The sequence below is a fragment of the Eschscholzia californica genome, unplaced genomic scaffold, assembly GCF_041429995.1.
Source record: "Eschscholzia californica isolate CP2 unplaced genomic scaffold, dmEscCali1.0.p SCAF_2, whole genome shotgun sequence".
NCBI classification, from domain to species: domain Eukaryota; kingdom Viridiplantae; phylum Streptophyta; class Magnoliopsida; order Ranunculales; family Papaveraceae; genus Eschscholzia; species Eschscholzia californica.
Genome location: NW_028238309.1, coordinates 63380137 through 63405543, shown reverse-complemented (window position 1 = coordinate 63405543; position 25407 = coordinate 63380137). Strand labels below are relative to the sequence as shown.

Below are 25407 nucleotides of genomic sequence, written 5' to 3'. Positions count from 1 at the left end.
TTCTTCGCAGACCCCATTGAAGGTCTGCGAACAGACCTTCAATGGTCTCCCCTCTCTCTAGATCGGTTTAGAGAGGAAGAGAGAAGAAAAAAATAATTTTTAGAGAGAGAGGGGAGAGAGGAAAAAAAAATTGTATTTTTTTGTTTTGTTTGAAGGTTGCCGGTCGAAAAATTGGTCGGCCGGCGACCTTCACCGATAATGAGGTGGCGAGAGAGAGATGGTGACTAGTTAACGGAGTGATATCGGTAACTGAAAAATGGGGTCATCTGAGTATTTTTTATAAAGTAGGGGGCTAGGCAGGAAGCCGATCACAAAATTGGTGGGCTATTTGGGAAATAACCCAAATAAGTAACTAATCATCTTCAACAATTACTTAATCTTTTTCATTCGTAAAAGTCGTCAATAACCCAAATAAGTAACTAATCATCTCTCTCTCCTCCATCTCATCACCTATCTCTCCCACCTCATCTTCTCGCCACATCATCGTCTTCACCGGCAAAGTCGTCGACCGACTAATTTTCCGGCCGCCAACCTTCAAACATAAAAAAAATCTTTCTTCTCTCTCTCTCTAAAATTTTTATTTTCTTATTCTCACCTCTCTCTCTAAACACTCCGGCGAAGGGGTTTCCCTTCGCCGGAGCTAGGTCTGTTCGATCTGTTCAACGAATAGATCGTTCGTGAACAAAACAGCAAGGTCTGTTCACGAACAGACTTAGCTCCGGCGAAGGGGTTTTCCTTCGCCGGACTGTTTAGGGAGACAGGAGAGAATACAAAAAAAATTAAAGAGAGGAAAGAGATTTATTTATTTTTAATGTTTGAAGGTCGCCGACCGGAAAATTGGTCGGCCGACGACCTTGCCGATGAAGACGATGAGGTGGCAGAGAGGGGTGATGAGATGAAGGAGAGAGAGATGATGACTGGTTTACGACGTTAAAACGATAACGTAAAAAGGAGGCCATATGAGTATTTTTGACAAAGTAGGGGCTATTTGGGAAATAACCCTCTCAAAAGCCTTCTAGGTCGGACCTAACCAGACGGATAAAAAATGGAGGCCCAACTCGGGATGGATAGAAACCTGGGTTTACCTGGTTCGTTGTCCGTACGGACCAGGGCGCCCCTGCACGGACCAGATCGATCGCGAGTCGATCCGACCTTTTAAACACCACTAATGATGATCAGTGACCTTAAGTAGGAGTGTAAACCGTGTAATATATTTCTTCAAATTTCTTGTTATTTTAAATTTAATTGGTCAGCCCAACACTGTTAGTCCATATTTTTTTTTTTGTTGAAACGCTGTTAGTCCAGAGTTGGTAAGTGCATCTATTGGGCAATGTCAAGATCCCGAGTTCGATAGTGTGGAAGCACAGATACAAAAATATTGAACGCCATAAATAAAGTAGTTGAGGTGGTTTCCGGTCATTTATTTTCGTAGGACGTCATTAATTTCGAGGTTCCCTTACTCCTCCACTGGTCTCCTTTCTACTACTACATTTCTCAATGAAGATGATAAACACTCTGTCTATCTCTACTCTCTCTAGGGTTTTGGAATCTCCGTCTGTGGTTCACCATTCACTACAAGGAAGAACGCAGGAATTTGGATCTATTAACTTATCTTGCTCGAAGAGAGCTTAGTACTATCTAATCCATTAATGGCGGCGTCTGACTTTCTATATCTCCTTCTAATTTTCATCCCACTATCACTTTCTCTCCTTTTAACCATAATTGTCCGTCCTAAACCAGTTAAGATCCAACTCAAAAACCGTCATGTCTTCATTACTGGTGGATCAAGTGGTATTGGATTAGCATTAGCTCAAGAAGCAGCATCACAAGGAGCTCGCGTTTCAATCCTTGCTCGTAATCTTGAAAAACTTGAAGAAGCTCGGAATTCAATCCGATTATCAACTGGAATTGATGTTTCTATATTCAGTGCTGATGTTCGAAACTTTGAAGCTGTTAAAAAAGCGATTGATGAAGCTGGTCCAATTGATGTATTAATTTGTAATCAAGGTGTTTTTATTGCTGGTGAATTGGAATCACAAGATTTGGATACGATTAGGTTTCATATTGATGTGAATTTGATGGGTACTTTTCATTTGATTAAGGCAGCATTGCCTGGAATGAAGAATAACAGGAGAAATCGTGGACCTGGTTCGATTGCTCTTATGTCTTCTCAGGCTGGTCAGGTATAGTACATTGCTAATAGATTGTGACCTAGCTGAAACTTTTTCATGTTTGATGTTTAATTTGAATAACTGATCTTGTTACCATGTAGTAATAAACAGAATGGATTAATGCATTTCTAACATGTTTTTGATATTTGATTAGGTTTATCAACTTCTACTTTTCCTGTAACTTTGGCCTAACTTGATAATTCATTAGGATCGCTATTGCTAGTAAATTTGAAGCTATAATTTTGAATACTTGAGATTGTTATTTTGTACATCTCAAAAGCTAGTGGTTAATATAAGCTATCTATTTTAAGCAATGTTTAGAAAAACATTTTCCGCCTCAAGGCGGTTTTCTGCGAAAAAGCGAGGGGTATGCCTCGAAGCATAATAGGCTTTACACATAGATTAATTTTTTGAAAATAAAATGATTGATACGATATTTACGTAAAATAATAGCATTACCTAGTTTTTTTTTATTCTTAAGTTCTTACAAACAAAAGGGGCAGGTGTTCTTACTATCTAATGTTCCTTAAACTTAATTAATGTTTATATGTTTCTTTTTTGGTGGTAGACGTGTATGCCTCGAGGCATACGCTGCTACCGAATTTCAGAACAATGATATTAAAAACATAAGTTGTAAAACATAATAATACCTCAAATGCTACCTTGGGCGATATCCTACACTGGTATAGAGGTATCTCCTCCCATCCTATCGGCCAATTCCTTTGTCTCTCCTCCAGATAACAGGATAAGTAATGCAATGCTGTTGAGCCCATGGACCATACTGTGCAGCCATTGTATCTTCATCTTTCCTATAGCTATAGGTCACTCTTTTCCCGACCTCTTGAACGTCGGCTGGATACCAGACCAACCAGAATAGTAAGCTCTAAAAGCAATTTCTAAGCAGGATCTAAAATTTTTAGTATTTGAATTCAGTTTGTAACTTCACCCAATTCTGATTTATGTAGCAGATAGTAGGATTTTGTATATTTGTGCATTTATTGTGACTTCACCCAATTCTCTAATTTTGTGATGAAGTGTTGATGAGCGATATTTTTGAATAGGTGGGAATTTATGGTTACACAGCTTACTCAGCTACTAAATTCGGTCTCCGTGGTTTGGGAGAAGCCCTGCAGCAGGAGGTTATTTCAGACGACATACATGTCTCACTTATATTTCCTCCAGATACTGAAACGCCTGGGTTAACAGAAGGTTTGAAAAGTGATTTCAAGCTTGTTTTGTTTTCACTTATTCTCAATAATTATTTCTTACTCTACAAGACAAGAGAACAATCATAACACTAGGAATCTGATATCTTGTACAATTTGCTTACTCTAAACAGAGAACAAGACAAGACCTGAACTTATTCGTATAATTGCCGCCTCTTCTGGTGCACTAAAGGCTGATGAAGTTGCGAAAAAGTCTCTGAATGGCATAAAGTCTGGAACCTTTGTTGTTCCATGCAATTTCGAGGGATTACTACTGTCAATAGCAACCGCAGGTTTGAGTCCCCAGAGATCGTCAGTCATGGCATTTCTTGAAGTGGTCGCTGCTGGTATTGTGCGGGTTGTAGGTCTCTTCTTTCAGTGGAATTGGTATGGGAGTATTGAGAGTTGGGCTGCACAGAAGAATAGTAAGTACCCTCTTACATAAATGACACTGTTATATTTTTCTTTTGCTTTCCTTTTTCAACTCTAAGCTCTGTCGACTATAAATATATTCAGTATATAACGGAATGGATACAGAGTTTGACTTTCTATTGGAATTAATCTAGTCGTGCTGAAGATCATCCTCACAGGAAATTACATTTTTGTCGAATTCGAGTAAATCCCGTACCATCTATATCAAAAAAAAAAAATCGGTGCAAGTCATTTATGTAAGTCTTGCCTAATGTTCCACCTAGAGGTCAAGGGTTCGAGGCACACGCTTAACAATTCAAAAAAAAAAAACATACATAATCATACGAGAACCACTTTTTCGTGCGAAAAAGGACTACATAAGCATATCCTTTACCAGTTTACTATGTGACGTTTGATGTCTACACGTTCTATTGACATTTATGATAGATGTGGCATGCTCGATTCTTTTCATTAACATGATTTCTTGGTTGTAGGGACTGAAAAGAGCAGATGCCGCTAGATAGCGGGTACACTTTTTTTCTGAGGGAAATGCATCAATTCATTACTTCAGTAGTCCGTGAGTCGCTCATCAGTCTTGCCAATTTTTGAACTAATAAGCATGCTACAATATGAAGGCTTTTGTCACTCAGTTTCTGTAATTTTTTTTCCTCCAAAAAACGAAATGCACATGTATTCTAACTAGGTTAGTAATCACTCTTTTTTGTTTCTTTTCTTCTATGTCGAATAGTTTTGATATTTTAGTGTACATTTTCCTCTCTATATAAGCAAGATGATCGATTATAATATTCCAGGCATTTATGAAAAAGTTCTCCATATATCGTGTCATAGGTTCATGTAACGGGGTAGTATGTTGCTACATTTCTCCCCAAAATATCGAATCTCTTATCTGTGGGGTGTAATCCTCTCACAGGAGAAAATGTGTATCTTCCAAGATTTTCGGGCAAGAATTTTAGTTATCCCTATGTAATAATGAGGAGCAAGAGTTTGAGACATAGAGCTGGGGTAATGAATTCGATACAACATCTAAAGAATGGTATCCACCCAAGGCGATCTCCTTACAAAAAGCCACCAACTCTTTATCAACAATCGAAGAATGAGAATTTATTGTTATGATCGGAAAACAAGTTTAAAAATGTCATGAAATTTGTTTAGGTTTTGATGTTAAAGCTTTTGAAGTTTTTCCTCATTACGTTTGTTTCATCGAAAGCTATAGGAGAAAAAAAATTGTACAAATTGAGGTTATGAAATTTGTTTAGGTTTTCTTCAATGACAGAAACTCGATTTGAAGCAAATTACTTTGGTCTGGTTTTTACGAATCATTCATATAACATAAGTGATTCACAAGTACAAGAAAGTATATCCAACTGCTGTAGCAAGATATGCTAGGATAGACCGAACATCATATAATATGGTCGGTATTTTGGAGAAACATGAAAAGTATACGGGAAAAAAAGTGGAAAAGTTTAAAAATTAATTCCAATCCAAAATAGAGGAAGCAATTTGTAGAAGTTCCAATCCAAGGAAGTAAGCATAGCTTAAATGCGAAGGCAAAACAAAATGGAATCATCTCAGCAAAATAATTAGAGTTAATTCCTATATGGCCCCCTACTTTGTGACCAGCTTCTTTTATGGCCCCCAAATTTCTGTAAATTCAAATATGGCCCCCTATTTCCATAGAAATGTCATAACTACCCTTCCCATTAATATATTTTCAAAATAAAATTAAAAACAAAAACCTAAATTCCACCTCACTTCCCTCTCCACCACTCATCTCTCTCCACGTCACCTCTCTCTCTCCAAGTCAGCACTCTCATGAAGGTCGCCGGCCGAAATTTTTTCCGGCCGGCGACCTTCAAACTTAAAAAAAAAAAAAAAAAACATTTTTTTTTCACTCACCTCTCTCTCTCTCCAATCAGCACTCTCATGAAGGTCGCCGGCCGGAAAATTTTCCGGCCGGCGACCTTCATGAGAGTGCTGACTTGGAGAGAGAGAGAGAGGTGAGTTGGAGAGAGGTGACGTGGAGAGAGATGAGTGGTGGAGAGGGAAGTGAGGTGGAATTTAGGTTTTTGTTTTTAATTTTATTTTGAAAATATATTAATGGGAAGGGTAGTTATGACATTTCCATGAAAATAGGGGGCCATATTTGAATTTACAGAAATTTGGGGGCCATAAAAGAAGCTGGTCACAAAGTAGGGGGCCATATAGGAATTAACTCAAATAATTATTACTACACATAAAGAAACTCCAATGCCGAAAGAGGCGTATATGAACCTGAAATTTATAAAGAAAAGAATATATTAGCAAATGAGAAGATCTCAAGAAAGTAAGTCTCGCCTAATGTATGACTATGTCTCGAAACACTTGACCTAAAAACCAACTTAGTAATCACTCCACCCAAAGGTAGTTAAGAACATGATACGATTCAAACCCTGGTCTCCCCACTTCTCATGTGGAGAGACGCACATGTTAGCATTCAACTGAACTGAGCTTCACAATTCACAACCTTCAATAACGATTGAAGAAAGCTCCTCAATAAGCTCACCATTTATTCCTTCCCCCAAAAAATAACACAAATCCAACAATTTCTCACTCTCAATAATACCCTAATTAAAGCTCAAAAAACACTTCTAGGGTTTTTTTTGCTTCGCAAATAGAATATGTTGTTGAACTCGAATAGCTAAATTGATTCAAGATTTGGAGTTTTGAACCTGAAGAAATGTCAATTTAGGATTTAGTCAGCAACCCAGGTGAAAATTAGGGTTTACCAACCGAATAATTTGAGGGAACTCCAACTGAATTTTTTGTTTGGTAAGGGGGTGTTTGATTCGTAGAAGTTTTTTTTTTTTGAGGGGAAAACAATACATAACATAGAATACATTGTTCCAGTACAAAGAAAGGTAAAGGGTAGGAATGTAAACTGAAATTAGCTACAATAGATCTACTAAATCAAGGTAGTTGATGGAGTGCTTGAGAAGCCAAATCGTGGGCCACTTTATTAGCTTCACGTGGGCAGTATGAGTATTGAATATTGAGAAATGACGCTTGTCTCTTAATGTCCTCAAGATGAGAAATGAGTCTCCAGGGAACCGTAGGATCTTGGTCCAAAAAATAATGGACTAAAACCCTAGAATCTGTCTCAAGAATAAATTCATTCACCCCAAGTTCCTCTGCCGCTCTCAAACCTAATCTGAAACCATGCAATTCACTTTGTAATGGTGAGGAAGAGATACATATTTCTGAAACAGAAAATAAAACATCACCCTTGTTGTCCCTGATAACTGCGGCTGCCGAGCCTCTTTCGTCCTTAAAAGCTCCATCCGTGTTGATCTTTAGAAGACCAGGGGGTGGAGGAACCCATTCAACTTCCTGCAATCGATTAGAAACAGAGATATCGAGGTTAGTATTATGAAAAGGGATGAATTTAAGTTTAACCTTCGTGTTTGACCAACATCTCTGGAGATCAGGCGTCTGATTGTTGAAGATAAAATTATTTCTGATTTTCCACCATTCCCAGAGCAGATAAGTAAACCTATACCATGTTTCGTTTGTCTTATTGCCTCCAATGAGTAGATTCTTTAGATTTTGTATGGGATCCATTAGTAATTGCTGTAACTCTTGATTTTCAGAAACATTGATTAGAGATCTGAATTTCGGACAGGTTCCGAATAAATGACAAATAGATTCCACTTCTTCTGTATTACACATCACACAGATCTGAGGTACTGTCTGAACTCTCTTACCAATAGTTTCTTTAGTAGCGATACCATAATTTACCAGCTTCCAGATGAAGTTTTGAATGGTCGGATCCATGTTTGGTTTTTTCCAGAAAAGGTTCCAAGGGAATTCTTGAGCCACAGTGGTATTTAAATGTGTGGAATTCCTAATTTGTTTGTAGTAAGATTTAGTATTAAACTTCCCATCTTCTTTTGGTAACCATATAAGTTGATCCGAAGTATCAAGATCTGTTAAGTAAATTTTCTTGATAGCTTGAATTGTGTCTTGATCAAAATATGCTTCTATTAGGTTCATATTCCATCTTCTAGGATGTAATAGCATTAGGTTGGATACCCAGAATATGTACGAGGGTAGTTCTCGAATAAGTTTTGGTCTATGATTTTCGACATCTAGAATCCAAGGGTCTTGAGTAATCTTAGTTGTGGTTCCGTCGCCTATTTGCCAAAGGACATTCCTTTCCATTGTACCTTTAGTTTTGAGAATTGACTTCCATAGGGGTGAGGATTTTGGTTGTGGATTACAAGACCAGAAATCATCAAATAGAATGTATTTACCTTTTAGGATACGAACCCAGACAGCATTAGGTTGAATAAGGAATCTCCAGACCAATTTTCCAATGAGAGATTCATTTACTTCTTCCAGAGATCGTATACCCAGACCACCATTGTTTTTGGGACTACACAAGATGCCCCAATTAATAAAATGTAACTTACCGTCTGTTGTCGAATGTCCCCACCAAAAGTTTCGTTGTATCCTATCCAAATGATGAATAACTCCTTTGGGAATAATTTGGAAGCTAAACGGATAGGTGCAATAAGAATTTAGAACTGATTTTATCACGACCGTACGGCCAGCTTGAGATATGAATTTCTGTTTCCAACCAGTTAAAGCTTTTTCATATTTTTCTATTAACCAAGTATAGCTGCGTATCCTGTTTCCTGGCTTCAACAGTAATGAGCCCAAGTACTTAGCTTCATCTGTCATTGTAGGTGCTTGCAATTCGATGGAGAACTCATCTCGAGTGGCTGTTGGGACTCCCGAGCTAAAGAACAATGATGATTTGTCATAATTGACGAGCTGCCCCGAAAAGTTTGAGTATTCCTGCATGACATCCTTTATGGCATTTAAATTTTGATTAGTAGTGTTGCCGAAAAGAATTAAATCATCGGCAAAGAGAAGATGTGTAATGCTAGGGCAAGCTCTATTTATCTTGTAGCCCACAAATCTGTTCTGAGACTCATAAAAATTAATAAGATGAGAGAGGGCTTGAGAGGAGAGGATAAAGAGATAGGGTGAAAGAGGACACCCTTGTCTCAGGCCTCTAGATGAGGTAAAGTCACCATGAAGTTGCCCATTAATCTTAATTTTAAACGATGGGGTGGTAATACAAGATTTTATGAGGTTAAAAATCGGGCCATCTATGCCCATGGCCCGAATGACAGCCTGTAAGAAAGACCAATCCACCCTGTCATAGGCCTTGGCCATATCCATCTTGGGACAAAAAGCACCATTTTTAGCTTTAGAATGATGCACGGAGTGAATAATCTCTTGGACTATAATAATATTATCTACAATCTGTCTAGACGGAACAAAAGCGTTTTGAGTCAGGGAGATACAGTCCTCTAGGTAAGGTCGGATTCTATTTGCCAAAATTTTAGTGATGACTTTGTAAAGGGTATTGCAAAGGGAAATAGGCCGAAAATCTGTCGCGAAACTCGGGTTCCGACATTTGGGGATCAAAGCAATAATGGTAGAGTTAAGAGAAGGATTGATATGACCTGAGTGGAACGTATGCTGAATGAATTCAACTAATTCTGTCCCTATTGTGTCCCAATTGTGATGAAAGAAAAAGCATGGTAGACCGTCCGGTCCTGGACTTTTGAGTTGGCCCATGTTAGCAACAACTGCTTTGATCTCGTCATATGTTGGGATCCTTGAGATGTCGTGGAGATCTTCGGGAGAAAGTACCTTGTATGCATTCAAAATATCCACTGGTGGGAGGGTTACCTCTTCTGCCTTGAATAAAGTCTGAAAATACGGTTAATTCATTGGCGATGGAATTCTGGTCAGTAGTCGTATCACCTGTAGATAAGGTAAGTTGCCTAATACTATTTTTATGACGTCTCTGATTCATTGCTGTGTGGAAGGCTTTGGTGTTTCTGTCACCATTATGAGCCCAACTCGATTTTGCTCGTTGTTCAGCTTTGACTCGCTGCACTTCTTCCAAGTGGATAATCTCCTCCTGTAATTTACTTTCAGCAGAGAGGATGAGGGTAGTAGGTTCCAATTTTTGAATCTCTAACAGTCTTTTGTGAAGGACTCTTAATCTGCTGTTAAGTACTCCGAAAGCCTGTTTGCTCCATGTTCTGCATGAGTTTTTGACCGACTGCGTTTTGGAGTAGAAATCACCTTCCGACTTAGTCCATGCATCATTGAAAACCTCCTTAAATTGATAGTGTTTAGTCCAAAATGACTCAAAATTTGTAGAAGGTTCGATAACCTGCCCCTGTGCCTTCAGTTTTAATAGGAGAGGAGCATGATCACTGTTATAGCGAGGGAGGTGAAAAAGTCCTGCCTCTGGAAAGTTAGCTAACCATGATGTGGTACAAAGAGCCCTATCCAATCTTTCTCTGGTGAGGTGATGTCTGGATTTACTATTGGTCCACGTGTAGCCCGGGCCATGGAAGCCTAGATCCATAAGTTGAGTGTCGCGTATAAAATCCTGAAAACGGGATAGAAAAGGAATATAATTAGAACCGCCCCATTTGTCTTGGGTCGAACTGAGTGCATTAAGATCTCCAATACAGCAAATAGGAGAGGTTATATTCTGAATACGACATAAAACATCGCCCCAAAAAGTTTGTCTATCTTGAACCCTAGGGGGCCCATAAACACAAAACAACTCCCAGGGGTTAGAGGAAAAGGGAGAGGAGATAGTAGAGTGAATTAAATTAGTAGAACTAAAATTAATACTAACATTGATATTATCGGACCAGTACATTAATAGGCCCCCACTTCTGCCCTGGGAAGGGACTATGACAGAATGGGTTAAGCCATATTTATGAAAAAAAGTTAGATTATCTTGACAATTTATTCTAGTTTCACATAAAAAAACTAAATCAGGTTTAATGGAGTGAAGGAACTGAGATAGTGTGTCTCTTGTCGGGGTGTTCCCCAACCCCCGACAATTCCAGGAAAAAAGACTCATGATTCCATCGGCATTGTGGCTGCCGCGGCCCTTTCAGGTGATATGGTACTACTAATTTGGCGAGATGAACGCTTGTGTAGTTTCTTCACACGTTTGTCCCTTATATCTTCTAGTGTTTGTTCAGCCGAAGAAAGGCTGTTAATTGTGGTAGATGATTCTCCACGATGTAGGAATTGCCCCTGTTGTAACGAGTAAGAGGAAACTTTAGCGGTCGTCCCTGTTGTAGACGAAACTTTGCTACGCTTTGCCTGTATAAGATGTGAAAGCAAATCACCAAAATTATTAGAGACAGATATGTTAGCGGACTCAAATTCCGGATTAATGTGAATATTGGCGCAATTTATAGAATCTGAATGGTTAGTAAACTGATTAATACGAATAGAATCCATTTCCCTAACCGGACCCTTGTTCGAGAAAGGGACTCGAAAGGAGTCCTTATATTTAGGTTCCATCTCTTTGAGGACCATGTTTCTATGGTCCTGAGAAATATTATACTTCAGTAAATCTCCATAAGCAAGAATAATATGGCAGAATTTAATAATGTGACCCATGAGACCGCATGAAATGCAGAAACGAGGGAGTTTCTCCACACGAATATCGATTAGAATAATTTTGTGGTTGGATAAACGAAGATAGACACTTTGTTGCAAAGATTTATGTATATTGTATTCCACTTTGACTCTGCCAAACACACTCCACTTAAACGCTTCTTCCTTAGTAGTTTCAACTATGTTTCCGATGGTGCCTGCTAACCGATTAACGATAGTACTGTTTAGATGACTTAATGGAATCCCGTGAAATTGTGTCCAAAACCAAGCAGTATCAAAAGTATGATCCTTTGGGGCCAAGTCTTCACGGCATTTTTGGATGAGGACAAGTTCCTCTTGTATAACCCACGGTGCACTATCGATAGCGAGATCTAATTCTGAAGCAGTAGCAAAACGAATCAAAAACGTGTTGTCCTTGACTTCTGTCAGGGTGAAGTTGTTCGGACCATGTAGAACTTTCGAGAATCGAATCATTGCCTGACCGATTTCCACCCTTTTCGAACATTGAATCCAAATTACTCCACTCTTCATTAAGTCCAGATTAATGGGTTGAACATCATCCCCATCCACCGTTGCTGGTTGAATTTCATCAGTAGTTAGGGCCGCAAATTGTTGAAGGAATTGTGCATCTGTTGCTTCCATGATGAATGAGAAAAGATACCAAATCAAGATAAAATAACGAATGAGAAGAGACTAAATCTCGAGAATGAGAACCCCTAAAGGGAACAATTAAATAGAAAAGCTAAAGGAAATCACCAAAAGGTGTAATTCCTCAGCCCTGAACCGAAAATAACTGCCCGAAACCGCTTAGAAACTTGAAAAACTATGCCTGTAACTGCTATGAACTAAACGGAACCAACAAAGCCGCCTGAAAATAAGGTGGTGCAAAAAAAATAACCGAAAACGCCGCTCCAGAGCAAAAATAAGGAGTGTGTTATGGTGCCCACACTAATTGATCTACTAAAAAAGATTCGTAGAAGTTAAGACGTCTAGAAAATGATTGTTACGGGTCATCTTATCCAAAGACAAATTTCTATATATTTAGGTACATCAAATGTGAGGATGTTCGACGGTTGACATAAATTCCAGAAAATCTGGAGGTCTCAAGTTCAAATCCAGGAGAAGGTGGAATCTTTGATTATTTGATTTGAGATTATTAAGGTATAAATAATGTAGTTGGGCTTTAGGTCATTGTCTTGTTGGGCTATAGGCAGGGACGTATCTATGTGTGGGCCAGGAGGGGCCATGGCCCCCCTGACCCACAAATTTTGCAAACTAACTGCCACCTAAAACATCTATGTGCAATCTTCTTTTACTCTATTGGCCCCTCTCCTCTTAAACCTTAACTCAATGATTCCAATCCAAACTTAACCTAAAATTTGAGTCCAATGTAGATCCACACCAACCAATTTAGATTCCTACCACCCAATGATCTCATCTTACATCCGTACTTCCACGACTCAAAATTCTAAATTTCTATACTTCAAAATTCAATTGTTTTTATTCTAAGTTTATGTTATTTCAAGTTTCAATTGCTTTTATGTTTCAACAAAAAAAAAAGTTTCAATTGCTTTTAAGTTGTTAATTTATATTGATTCCAATTGTAAAGAGAAACCAATTTAAATCATCCAAACTTTAATCTCCCATTACTCAAAAGCAATTGTCTCTTGAATGGTAATTCGAAAAAACATAAATTTATCAGAGATTTGAATGAGCAATGACTCCGTTTTAATACATTAAAGAAAAAAAAATTAGCAGGTGTAGTAGTATCATGTTATTTTTCTTATTTTTTGTTTATCTTTTATGACTTAATTGATATTTTCAGTGCTATTTTTTAATAGAATTGATTATTTGTTTTAGTGGTAGTTTTGAACGGATTGGAATTGATATTTGTGTTTAATTTCTATGATTTTTTTTGTTGAACGTGTAATTTCTATGACTTATTTGTGTATAAATTTCTCAAAAGTTTATGGCTAGAATGATTCGGCCCCTCCCTAGAAAAATTTCTGGTTCCGTCCCTGGCTATAGGCCCGGTCTTGTTTCAGTTTGAGTGGGTAGTTATTGAGCTTATCACATCTTTGATGTATCTGCCAAATATAACGACTAACGTTGATCGTAGTCGACTTCCAAAAAAAATGTGAGGATGTTCCAGTTCGTCATGTGTCAGTTAGATGACACGAAAATGCATATCCGTTTCGAACCTGAGACCTAAAACGAGTGAAAATCAACTTGGTAATCTCTCCAACCGAGAGACCACTATTCTCGAAAGGAAGTTTTAAAAGTGCCTCCTGTCAGTGTTGGAGGCGCTTCTTTCACTCTCAAATTCTTCCTAAATTTTCCTCGAAGAAAGCGTCCTTTTCAACACTTATTAGGGTCGTTTTCAAAACTCTACGGTTCGAAATATCAACGTAGAATTGCTAGACATTCGATCAGTTTAGAAATATAGTTAGACAAATCACTGCAAAAAAATATTAACCATCTACGTTGAACGAGTATTTTAAACGAAAGACCCAAATTTGAACATGACTAACAAGTGGACTCAATGTGGTTTTAAGCAATGTTTAGAAAAACATTTTCCGCCTGAAGACGGTTTTCTACGAAAGAGCGAGAGCCGAGTGGTATGCCTCGAAGAATAATAGGCGTTACACGAAGATTAATTTTTTGAAAACAAAAGGATCGATGCGACATGCCGACATAAACCTAAAAAGATAGCATTACCTAGTTTTCTTGATTCTTAAATTCTTACAAACAATAGAGATAGGTGCTCTTACTATTTAATGTTCCATGAACTTAATTAATGTTTGTATGTTTCTTTTTTGGTGGTAGACGTGTATGCCTCGAGGCATATGCTGCTATCGAATTTCAGAACTATGATATTAAACACGTAACGTTGTAAAACATTATAATATCTCAAATGCTACCTTGAGCGATTTCCTAGACTGATATAGAGGTATCTCCTCCCATCCTATTTGCCAAATTTCTCTCTGTTTGCTTCATGTATTTTACAGTTACTTGTCTGTCTGAAAAGATAAGAAGTCATAGAATTAGAGGAGGCTAAATTCGTGATCAAAATAGCGATTCAAAGATCAGTAGTGTGTGGTTTCTTATTTGCCCGACTTCAAACTAAAAACGCTTGTCTGTTTACTTTGTTACAGGAATCATTCACTTGGAGGAAAATGAGGTTCACTAACGACGTAATAAGGTGGGTGAACGGGATTCTTCAACAGAGGAAGCCTTGCCGGAGGACATTCTTCGTCACTGTCGTAAACCTGTATCTGGTCCAAGTGCTTTCAGAATCATGGACAATAAAATTGATAGTCCCTGCAAATTAACACAGAACAACACAATTTTAATGGGTGAATATTTGACAATTTGAAATCCAAACATCTTTCTGACAAAGGAAATCTTATGCAAGGAACAATAATTGAACACCGACAAATAACTCAGTATGTTCTAATTCGAGATTCCTGATGTCAGATGAAAGAGGCATCGATCTGTCTGTAATTACCAGACAGGTGACTGGAATTATACATCTTGCTCTCATTGCAGCTATACAAATTTTTTTACCCAGACGAAAGGTGAACCAATTTTTATGACAGGCTTCAGCTTCGAATAGCGGGAAAACAAAATTAGTATAGAGAAATTGGAGTTTCGCTATCTCTATTGTTTCCTTCGTATTTGTATGGATATGCTCCAAAGTTGGAGCTCATGCAATATTTTAGATCATTATAGGAACCAACTTGGATACAGATTAGAGTTTATAAACCAGAACCAAAATCGATATGAAACATCAATAATTTCAGGTTTACTGATAAGCTTGATAACCAACCGGATCGTTTCTAGCACGAAAGTTTTCAAAAGAAAGTCTGAAAGTGTATAGCATGTAAATATATCATACCTCCTCCCAGTGACGATTAAGAAATACATCTGCAGTCACTCTTGAAGTGGTTGCTGCTGGTATTCAGAGTTGGGCTGCACAAAAGAATAGTAAGTACCCTCTGACATAAACAACATATGAAGGTTTTTTCTTTCAATTTCCTTGTTGCTAGTACACTTCTCCCAAAAATATTGGCGACTCTAACACTTCTGAATAATCTTTCTAGGTCTAAAAACATATTCAAATAACTGGGATATACTCGAAACTTCAATTTAGAACTTTCTGAATTCTAGTCTGAAACCTAGATACAATTTCATGGAAATCACCAATATCCGGATTCTGGTCATATTCAGACTTTGAGAAGAAAACAACTAAACATGCACGTTTTCAACGATTCTGGTCATATTCAGACTTATAGAAGAAAACAACTAAACAGATTAACCCCAAGGAAAACTTACCAGCATCCCTTGCAAAATCTCTCTCTCTCTGTTTCTTTTCTTGTTTTTTCATTCTTTTTTTCTCCCTATTCTGCTCTTGTGTTGCCTGCCGTATTTGTCTGAGTTCTTCTAAGGTTGGCATAGGATTCTGTGCCTCAAGAAGCCTTTGTTTTGCCCTGAGTTCTGCTTCTTTAAGTTTTGCCCTCGCAGCTTCTTTCTTAATTTCTTCCTCGATAAGATCTATATGTTGTGTGAGGAGCACATCTGTTTCCTTTTCAGGATCAGGCGTAGGAGTCATCTTCCAAACTGCAATGGTATTTAATATAACTCGTTTAAATTCCTAAAAGACATAAAAACTATAATAAATAAAACAATTGACCTCTTACTTCGACACAGTCCACCAACTCCGGCACTAGTAGTGGCTGCCAGCAGTGCCCCTTTCAATAAACGAACACATTTTTGCTCCGAAAAAGAGCGGTCATATGCTGAATCGATGACCCTGAAGGCTTGAGAACCTCCCGACCCACGACATAGATAGTTGCTCTCTTCCGTTATCTCCGAGGAGGTCACCTCCCATATAGACGGGTGACCCTTGTAAAAACCGCCAACAATGAATGTTGGTGGTGGATATTTTGGACCTTTCCTCTTCTTACGTTTTCTCTGGTTTGATCGATTCCACTCTTTGTAATCTTTGGATTCTTTTATCTCTTCCTCTTCCTCAACTTTCTCAAGCTCTTCGAATAATTCTTGACAAAATTTTGCACATTGTTCGACAGATACTCTTGTTTGTCCTTTGTCACACTGCAAAATACAAAAAACGAAACAAGATTAGCAATTAACTAAAGGAAAAGGATTATTTAAGCATCTTTAAGAAGAAAAAAAAATTATGCTACCTTAGACTCAGCTAGTCGTTTATTTTCTTCTGAAACCTTATCAATGAGTTTTTTAGTGATTATTCCAATGCTCCGTAAATGACCAGTACCAAGTGTGTACAACTCTCCTGGTGCTATCACCCATCTTTTCACTTTAGCATTTGTATACATTTTCCGAGACTTTTTATCCTTAGCTTCACCAGATACCATCCCGTCCGCAGCAAAATATATGCCTTCATGGTTAATAAGAGCTATAATCACAGTCCCGTGGAGAGTCTGCAGTCCAATTCAATTGATTTCAAAAAGTACTTCTAAATCACTTATATTATATAAATGAGTCTGCAGCAAAATTTACCTTTTCAAATGAGCTTGAGAGAACGTCTTTGCTCTTCAAACATAACACAGCCTGCATTAATGCTCATAAATGAGTTGTCCATATATGTTCTCGCATTTATATCCTATCGTACAACATCAAACATTATGAAAAGGAGTTAGAACTCAAACCTTTTCTGCATCATACCCACAAAAACCTGCAAATTAAAGTAGCTGAGTTATGAGAATTAATCAATGAATAAGACATGAAGGATAGAAACAGGTACAATAAAAGATCGAAAAATGACAATGTAATTGTTATAATTAAAAGTCGCGGAAGCTATCGAACCTACCTAGAAATTGATCCGATTTTGAAGATTAATCGAAAAGCTAAGCCAAAATCAAATATGCGAACAGAATTTAACGAGGTTCGGCTTTAAAGCCTACGTCCTCGGGCGAACAAGAAATCTTTATTGAAGGATAGATGAAGACGACTCACACAACCCGCAAGTTCGTCCCAAGATGGTACCGTATAGAATTTAACCTTCTATACTAGATCTTTGACGACCGAGAAATTTAACACCGCTCAAAAACTATGAAAAATTTCTCTCACTCTTGCTCTCTCTCTAGCTCTCTAAAGAAGAGTTGTTGTTGCTTGTGTTGGTGTGTTGATTACAAAGCACTCAACCCCTATTTATATATATTATAAGCCAAAAAATTGGAAACTGCCTATTGAGCCAAAAAATTGGAAACCATCCCAATTTTTGGAAACTGCCTCTTACAATTCTCCACCTCGTACACAATTTGATATACTTCAAATTTTGGACGAACACCAGGATACTCCTTGTAAGATATATCTGCTTCTTGTAACTTCATCCGACTGCACCATATGACCATGGCTGCCTACGTACCCTTTTATAGGATCAAGCCTACCGTAGTTCTACCAACCCTTCACATAAAGATTATCTTGTCGCCATTACGCCCTTTCGGGCAACTTAACACGAGCCGATTTGCAGCAATTCCAGACAATGCTGAAACTTGCTACACGTCACCACTTTAGTCAACATATCCGCGGGATTCTCATCTGTGTGTACCTTCATGAGAGAAACATCACCTTCCTCTATGACATCTCGTACAAAGTGATACCTGACATCGATATGCTTAGTGCGAGCATGGTGAACCTGATTCTTCGCCAAGTGGATCGCACTTTGACTATCACACCATACATCCACGCACTCTTGCTTAATCCCTAGATCATCCAGAAGACCCCACAACCACAATGCTTCCTTCACACCCTCGGCCATAGCCATATACTCGGCCTCCGTAGTAGATAACGCAACTGTAGATTGTAACATCGATCGCCAACTAACTGGAGCACCATGTACCTTAAATACATAACCAGTAGTAGATCGTCTTCTATCTAGATCGCCAGCATAATCCGAGTCAACATAACCGCTTACTTGACATGTGTCTCCACCAAAGCACAAACCCGTATCAATAGTACCCTTCAAGTACCTCAAGACCCACTTCACAGCTTCCCAATGTGTCTTCCCCGGATTTGCCATAAACCTGCTAACCACACTGACCGCCTGTGAAATATCTGGACGAGTACACACCATAGCGTACATCAAACTGCCAACTGCACTAGCATACGGTACACGATCCATATGATCCTTCTCCACCGTAGTAGTGGGAGATTGTTTTCCCGAGAGCCTGAAGTGTGGTGCCAAAGGTGTTGACACCGCCTTCGCATTCTGCATCCCGAACCGAGAAACTACTCGTTCGATGTAACCTTTCTGATTCAAGTACAGTTTCTTACTTGACCGCTCTCTCTTAATCTCCATTCCCAGTATCTTCTTTGCAGCGCCCATGTCTTTCATCTCAAACTCTTGACTGAGTTGAGATTTCAACTTATTTATCTCCACCATGCTTCGAGAAGCAATAAGCATGTCATCCACATACAAAAGGAGATAAATAAAGTCACCTTCGCGAAGCTTCTTGATGTATACACAACAATCGTAGTCACTTCTGCGAAAACTATGCTTTAGCATGAAAAAATCAAATCGTTTGTACCATTGGCGAGGGGATTGTTTCAATCCGTAAAGAGATTTCCTCAAACGACATACTTGATTTTCTTTACCCTCAACCTTGTATCCCTCAGGTTGAGCCATATAAATTTCTTCTTCCAAATCTCCGTGCAAGAAGGCGGTTTTAACATCAAGTTGTTCCAGCTCAAGATCACTATGAGCAACAATACTCAATAGCACCCGAATAGAAGTATGTTTCACGACCGGTGAGAAAATCTCATTGTAGTCGACCCCTTCTTTCTGTGCATAACCCTTGGCCACTAGTCTTGCCTTATACCTTGTACCCTTGATTTCGGAAGAATCCTCTTTCTTCTTGTACACCCATTTACAACCAATAACAGACTTACCTTCGGGCAATGGGACAACCTCCCATGTTTGGTTCTTATGAAGAGACTCCATCTCTTCTTGCATAGCAACCAACCAACTCTCTCTTTCTACCGCGGCGATAGCTTGTTTGAAGGTGACCGGCTCGTCGTCTTCCACCGAGAGTGCATATTCAACCAGATTTGCCTGCCCATAATGCCTAAGAGGTTTGTCTGACCCTAACCTCTGTACCGGCTTATATAACCGTTTCGGCCTAGTGTGTACCGAAACATCCTGCTGTTGTTGTTGTAAAACTTGTGTACCTTCCCCTTGAACCTCCTCATGATCGGGTTCATCAATTTCCTCATCCTGAGTATTATCCTGATGCTCCACCTGATCATGATTCCTAGAAACCCGTTGGTCTTCGATTTCTACTTCCACTACTTGAGCTTTAGTAGACCCAACATCACCACAACTAGGCACCGTAGCTTTCGTCATAGCTACAATAGATGACTCATCAAACACCACATCTCTGCTGATTACAAACTTCTTGTCTTCCGTACACCATAGCCGATAACCCTTGACTCCTGTAGCATATCCTAAGAAAATTGCCTTCTTTGCTCTATTGTCAAGTTTGTTACCTTTAACATGGTAATAGGCCGTACAACCGAAAACCTTAAGTCTCCCGTAATCTGCATGTTCACCTGACCACACCTCGTAAGGTATGCCGCCATCTAAAGAAGAATGTGGAGACCTGTTCACAATATAACAAGCTGTAGCAACAGATTCTGCCCACCATTCTACGCCTAATCCCGAATTGGAGCGCATACATCTAGCCTTCTCAAGTAGTGTACGGTTCAATCTCTCTGCGACTCCATTCTGTTGAGGTGTGTTTACTACTGTCCAGTGCCTCACAATGCCTTCCTGATTACAAAACTCCTTGAATGCCCCATCCGTGTACTCGGTCCCATTATCCGACCTTAACGTCTTCAGCTTTCGACCAGTTTTGTTCTCAACCATTGCTTTCCACACCAGGAACGTGTTGAATACCTCATTCTTATGCTTCAGAAAATAAAGCCAGACAAATCTCGAATGATCATCAACGAATGTAACAAAATACCTGGAACCACCCTTGGAAGGTAACTTTGCCGGTCCCCAGACATCGGTGTGTACGTAGTCTAATACCTCTTTGCTCCTGTGCTTGCTTGTAGAGAACGTCACCCTGTGTGCCTTCCCGAACACACAATGCTCACAAAACTCCATGCAAGGCTTCTTCATGTCCTTCAACAAGCCTTTCCCGCACATCAAAGATAGACCCTTTTCTGACATATGCCCAAGGCGCATATGCCAAAGCCTCGTACTAGCCGTTGGATCCCTTCCACTGATTCCTACTGCTACATCTCCCGTAATTGTTGTCCCCAAAAGTTTGTATAAATTACCGTAACGAGTACCTCTCATTACCACCAAAGAACCCTTAACGACTCTTATGGAGCCATTCTCTATAATTATCTTACAGCCGTTCCGCTCCAACACACCAAGGGAAATTAGATTTTTCCGCAAATCGGGTATGTGTCTTACGTCCGTCAATGTTCTCACCACTCCATCGTGCATCTTGATCCGTATTGTTCCGAGTCCCACAGTTTTACATATACTATCATCACCCAGTATAACTGTACCACCATCTATACTCCTATAGGTAGTAAACATCTCCCTATTTGGGCACATATGGTGTGACGCCCCTGAATCAAGCATCCACTTATCGAAGATCTTCTCAGACACCTCTGTCACCGAGAAACATTCGTCTGCCTCTTCTGACACATATCCCGCCTCTTGCATCTCTTGTTTCTCCTTGTAGCCTTCGTTCTTTTGCTTCAACTTTCTCTTTGGACAAGCCGCTTTAAAGTGGCCAAGCTCACCACAACTAAAGCACGTTTTCTTGAAAGAGCCTCTAGATTTGGATCTAGATTTCCCGCCCTTTCCCTTTCCCCTTTCATTACTCCTCCCCCTCGTTACAAACAACCCTTGTGCTTGATCCTTGTCTACTGCACCCGACGCCATACTGCTAGTAGCAACCTTACGAAGGTCATCCGCTAATAGCGAATTTCTCGTCTCTTCCATGCTTAGACTATCACCAACAAGCATCAAAGTTTGAACAAGGTTCTCATAGGATTTAGGCAATGAAAGTAACAATATGAGGGCTTGGTCCTCATCCTCAACCTTAACATCAATATCCTTCAAATCTGAGATAATCCTGTCAAACCTATTCACATATTCCTGAATAGAAGAACCCTCTTCCATTCTACATGTGAATAATTTGGATTTTAAGTAGACCCGATTCGTTAAAGTTTTCGTCATGAAACTGCTTTCTAGCTTTAACCACACACCCGCCGCCGTTGTTTCTCCGTCTACTAGGAACGCCACGTCCCTCTCAAGACACAACATAATGGTAGCCCGTGCTTCGAGATCTAACTCCTCCCAATCCTCATCTGACATATCTCCTGGTTTCTTTCCCGTCAACGTCTTGTGTAATTTCTGCGAGATTAACAGATTCTTCATCTGCATCCGCCAATAAGAAAAATCGTTTTTCCCATTGAACTTCTCTATCTCATATTTCCCTGCTTTGACCGTACCACTTCTCGATCCCATCTTCTCTTCGTTCAATCTCAACAAGGCTCTGATACCAATTGTTATAATTAAAAGTCGCGGAAGCTATCGAACCTACCTAGAAATTGATCCGATTTTGAAGATTAATCGAAAAGCTAAGCCAAAATCAAATATGCGAACAGAATTTAACGAGGTTCGGCTTTAAAGCCTACGTCCTCGGGCGAACAAGAAATCTTTATTGAAGGATAGATGAAGACGACTCACACAACCCGCAAGTTCGTCCCAAGATGGTACCGTATAGAATTTAACCTTCTATACTAGATCTTTGACGACCGAGAAATTTAACACCGCTCAAAAACTATGAAAAATTTCTCTCACTCTTGCTCTCTCTCTAGCTCTCTAAAGAAGAGTTGTTGTTGCTTGTGTTGGTGTGTTGATTACAAAGCACTCAACCCCTATTTATATATATTATAAGCCAAAAAATTGGAAACTGCCTATTGAGCCAAAAAATTGGAAACCATCCCAATTTTTGGAAACTGCCTCTTACAGTAATCAGTAATCAACAGTTCAAAATAAGCCAAGGAAACTCACCCATGTCCAACTGCAATGGTTTGGAAGTGGTTTCCGGAGGCTCATTTGCCAGTGTAGTACGCGTAGCATAACCTTTTCCGACAAAACTAGAAACGCTACCGATTGATAAAAGACGCACTTTAACCTTGCGTTTCGAACATGATGCACCAGTATCTTCTTTTCCAGTTTCAGGTACATGAAGTCTTCTTGGTACTTCCTCAACCCTCTCTGGGGCACTGAATAATGATGTTAATTCCATTACATGTTTAAGTTTAAATCCATTAGACACAGTTGTAATATAAAAGTGAATCAAGGGTTGTCTATTACACACATGCTATACAGTAGAAGATTATAGAGAAAATATACCTCTGGGGTAAGTCTTCTTTTTCTGATTTCTGTTCAGGTTCTTCAACCTGTTGATAAATTTTAATTTATAAATCAAGTCCATAAACTTAGTTTACTTTTCAGGACATGAAGGCCGAATAGAAAATCTTCTTTTTCTATTATGTAGCAATTAGCAACCAAGTGTTAGTCAGTTAGTGATGGTGGTGGTTTTGTGGTTGTGGTGGTGGTGGTTTTGTGGTTGTGGTGGTGGTGATTTGGCAGATGTGGTGGTAGCGGTTAAGTATGTGTGTGCCTTATTTCTGTCGCAACCAAGTGAGTAGCATCCATATCAAGTTTTACCGAAATTTAGTGTTGTGAATGTGGAGATAAAGAAATATATTCAAGTAAAGATGCAATAGATAAAACAGATCTAAAATTCCTTCTCATGTTACTAATTTCATATACAAAGCATTAGGACTTTCCAGTGAGCATAACAAGGGTACCTCTTTTAGAAGGTGGTCAGCTCGGGCACGATCTCCACTAGCAAATGGCTCGAATGCCTATGAGGAAACTAGAAGTATCAACATTCATATTCTAACTTAACGAATGAACAAAATGATCAAGTACAAAAGCAACTTACAGGTTTAAAATATTCTTTCATAGTAACCCAGTGCTCCTTTGCAGACCGATGAAGAACGTCATAAGTATCATCCTCTTCTACAAGATAACAAAGATTACAGATTTCCAAGTTAGGAAAACAATTATCCTATTTGAATTTATGAGATTTCTAAATGTTCTAACAAATAACCTTCATAGTATTTGCTTGTTCTAAAATTAGTAAAATTAGTAAGAACGTCATAAGTACTCAATTTAGAACTCAACTAAATCATAAACCCAACGAAAAGATAAGCTAGAGTTTATTTTTTTACCAAGAACATCTCGAATAACATCCATGTCGAGTTGGAAGCCACTTCCAAGCATATAGTCACCCAGTCCTGTGGAGTCTGACATAACATCTTCACCTGTAAATTGATCCGTCGGCAACTCATGCATAGGCAACTTCAATTGTTTTGAAGTTTTAGGAGGCTCATTTGCAGATGTAGTATGCTTAGCATAATCTTTTCCGATAACACTGGAAACAGTACCAATCGAAATAGGACGTTCTTTAGGCTTTTTTCCTTTGGAGTTCTCCTTTTCAAGAGTCGACTCATCAGCAATACTCTCAGGCAACAGATTCAACGACGATTCACCAGATGATGATGCAGCATCATCTTCTTTTCCACTTTCAGGTGCATGAGTTACTGGTGCTTTGGACTTCTCCATTTTAAGAATTGACTCATCAGCAATACTCCCAGGCAACGGATCCAACGACGATGTACCAGATGATGATGCAGCAGTACCAATCGAAACAGAACCAATCAAAATAGAGCCTTCTTTGGATCTCTCCTCTTCAAGAATTGACTCATCAGCAATAATGTCAGACAACGGATTCAACGATGATGTACCAGATAATGAGGCACCAGCATCTTCTTTTCCACTTTCAGGTGCACGAGTTAAATCTGGATTCCGGCCAGACTGGCTAAAAGAGGAAACATCGATCAATGTTTCCATTATCTTTCTTTCTTCTGTCTTCACAGCTGAAGAGGAAACACAGAACCAGTTCGATCAGTACTTTCAGAGCTAAATATTCATAAGCATAAAAACAGAATAATGCCTGATATGTCAAATTAAGAACATCACAAGAAATTCTAATTATTCAACAAAAATCATAAACTCTTCTTAATCAAGAATCATTCTTATAGTTAATCTTTACCAAAAACTAAACAATCAAATCAATAAACACAATCAAAACCTTATAATGCTCTCAAATAAAACTTCATCAAACATCAAAACACACGTAAAAAAGAAACCTAATCAAATGTTCAACAATGAACAACTAATACAAACACTTAGAAGTTCGGATCTACTATTACTAATCACAAACTCACGAGAACAACAAAAAAAGTAATAATAATCACGATTCGTGAAATCACTAAAAACACAAACAAATTAACAATCTATCAAAATCAATCAAAGAATTGACGTACCTTGGATACAGCGATAGAGAGAGAAAGAAAGAAACGATCACTTTCTCTCTCTAAAAAACTATCGATCACCAGTTCAGTTCGTTCTTCTTATTCTTCGATCAGTACTTTCAGAGCTTAATATTCATACACATAAAAAGCAACTACAAAACAAGAGACATTTCTACTTAAGAATTTGAACGAAGAAATCATATAATTTGAACCAAGAATAGTACAATTTGAACCAAGAATAGTACAATTTGAACCAAGAATCAGTATAATCTAACTAAATTACTAGATTTGTTCGATGAAGTTTCATAAATTCAAGAATAAACTTACTTCTTAGGGTTTTTAGCAGACGAAGGAGAGCAAAATGCAAGAAGTTCTCCTCTCTCTCTCTCTCTCTAAAACTTTCCCTCCAAGACTTTCACTCTCTCTGAAACAAAATAAAACAGAATTGAGCTTTTATAGGGGCTAAATGGTAATTTTCACCTTTCTTTTCATTAAGGGCATGGTTGTAACTTTATTTATAGTTAAACTACAATTTCCATTTATAAATTCAATCTAATTCATTACATCGTTTTAAGACCTTTTGTCCACGGCGAAAGTTTCTTTCGCTGGGCCCAAAATTTACCCCAAAAATTTAATCTCCCACAATT

General features: G+C 38.7%; 2 protein-coding genes across 3 annotated transcripts; one reads left to right on the top strand and one right to left on the bottom strand.

Annotated features, from left to right (window-relative positions):
• Positions 1–1287: 1287 nt before the first annotated feature.
• Positions 1288–4633, top strand: LOC147560165 (3-dehydrosphinganine reductase TSC10A-like). The gene is made up of 4 exons (XM_086662251.1): positions 1288–2183; positions 3233–3380; positions 3511–3801; positions 4282–4633. Exons 1-4 carry the CDS (start codon positions 1650–1652, stop codon positions 4305–4307), a joined length of 999 nt encoding a protein of 332 aa, XP_086518377.1. The 5' UTR covers positions 1288–1649; the 3' UTR covers positions 4308–4633.
• A 9729-nt stretch (positions 4634–14362) lies between these two features.
• On the bottom strand, positions 14363–25301 carry LOC147560164 (uncharacterized). Of its 2 annotated transcripts, XM_086657975.1 has the most exons (15): positions 25088–25261; positions 24773–24912; positions 24035–24322; positions 23615–23906; positions 23326–23402; positions 23189–23245; positions 22728–22774; positions 22383–22597; positions 16990–17015; positions 16841–16891; positions 16507–16761; positions 16000–16414; positions 15635–15919; positions 15198–15271; positions 14363–14620 (listed from the first exon to the last, which is right to left on the bottom strand). In XM_086657975.1, exons 4-14 carry the CDS (start codon positions 23736–23738, stop codon positions 15261–15263), a joined length of 1563 nt encoding a protein of 520 aa, XP_086514101.1. In that variant the 5' UTR covers positions 23739–23906; positions 24035–24322; positions 24773–24912; positions 25088–25261; the 3' UTR covers positions 14363–14620; positions 15198–15260. The 2 variants fall into 2 exon arrangements, with proteins under 2 accessions (XP_086514101.1, XP_086514100.1); XM_086657974.1 differs by having other exon boundaries at positions 23615–24322; positions 25088–25301.
• Positions 25302–25407: the final 106 nt, after the last annotated feature.

What these genes read in the sequence shown, in the direction of transcription:
- LOC147560164 (XM_086657974.1), bottom strand. Translation starts at nt 24,296, where the DNA reads ATGGAAACATTGATCGATGTTTCCTCTTTTAGCCAGTCTGGCCGGAAT. An exon ending in ACCATTGCAGTTGGACATGG is followed by an intron (nt 17,016 to 22,382) that starts GTGAGTTTCCTT and finishes TTTAATTTGCAG; the next exon opens with GTTTTTGTGGGTATGATGCA. An exon ending in GTGGGTATGATGCAGAAAAG is followed by an intron (nt 16,892 to 16,989) that starts GTTTGAGTTCTA and finishes GCATTAATGCAG; the next exon opens with GCTGTGTTATGTTTGAAGAG.
- LOC147560165 (XM_086662251.1), top strand. Translation starts at nt 1,650, where the DNA reads ATGGCGGCGTCTGACTTTCTATATCTCCTTCTAATTTTCATCCCACTA. An exon ending in AACGCCTGGGTTAACAGAAG is followed by an intron (nt 3,381 to 3,510) that starts GTTTGAAAAGTG and finishes TACTCTAAACAG; the next exon opens with AGAACAAGACAAGACCTGAA. An exon ending in TTGGGCTGCACAGAAGAATA is followed by an intron (nt 3,802 to 4,281) that starts GTAAGTACCCTC and finishes TCTTGGTTGTAG; the next exon opens with GGACTGAAAAGAGCAGATGC.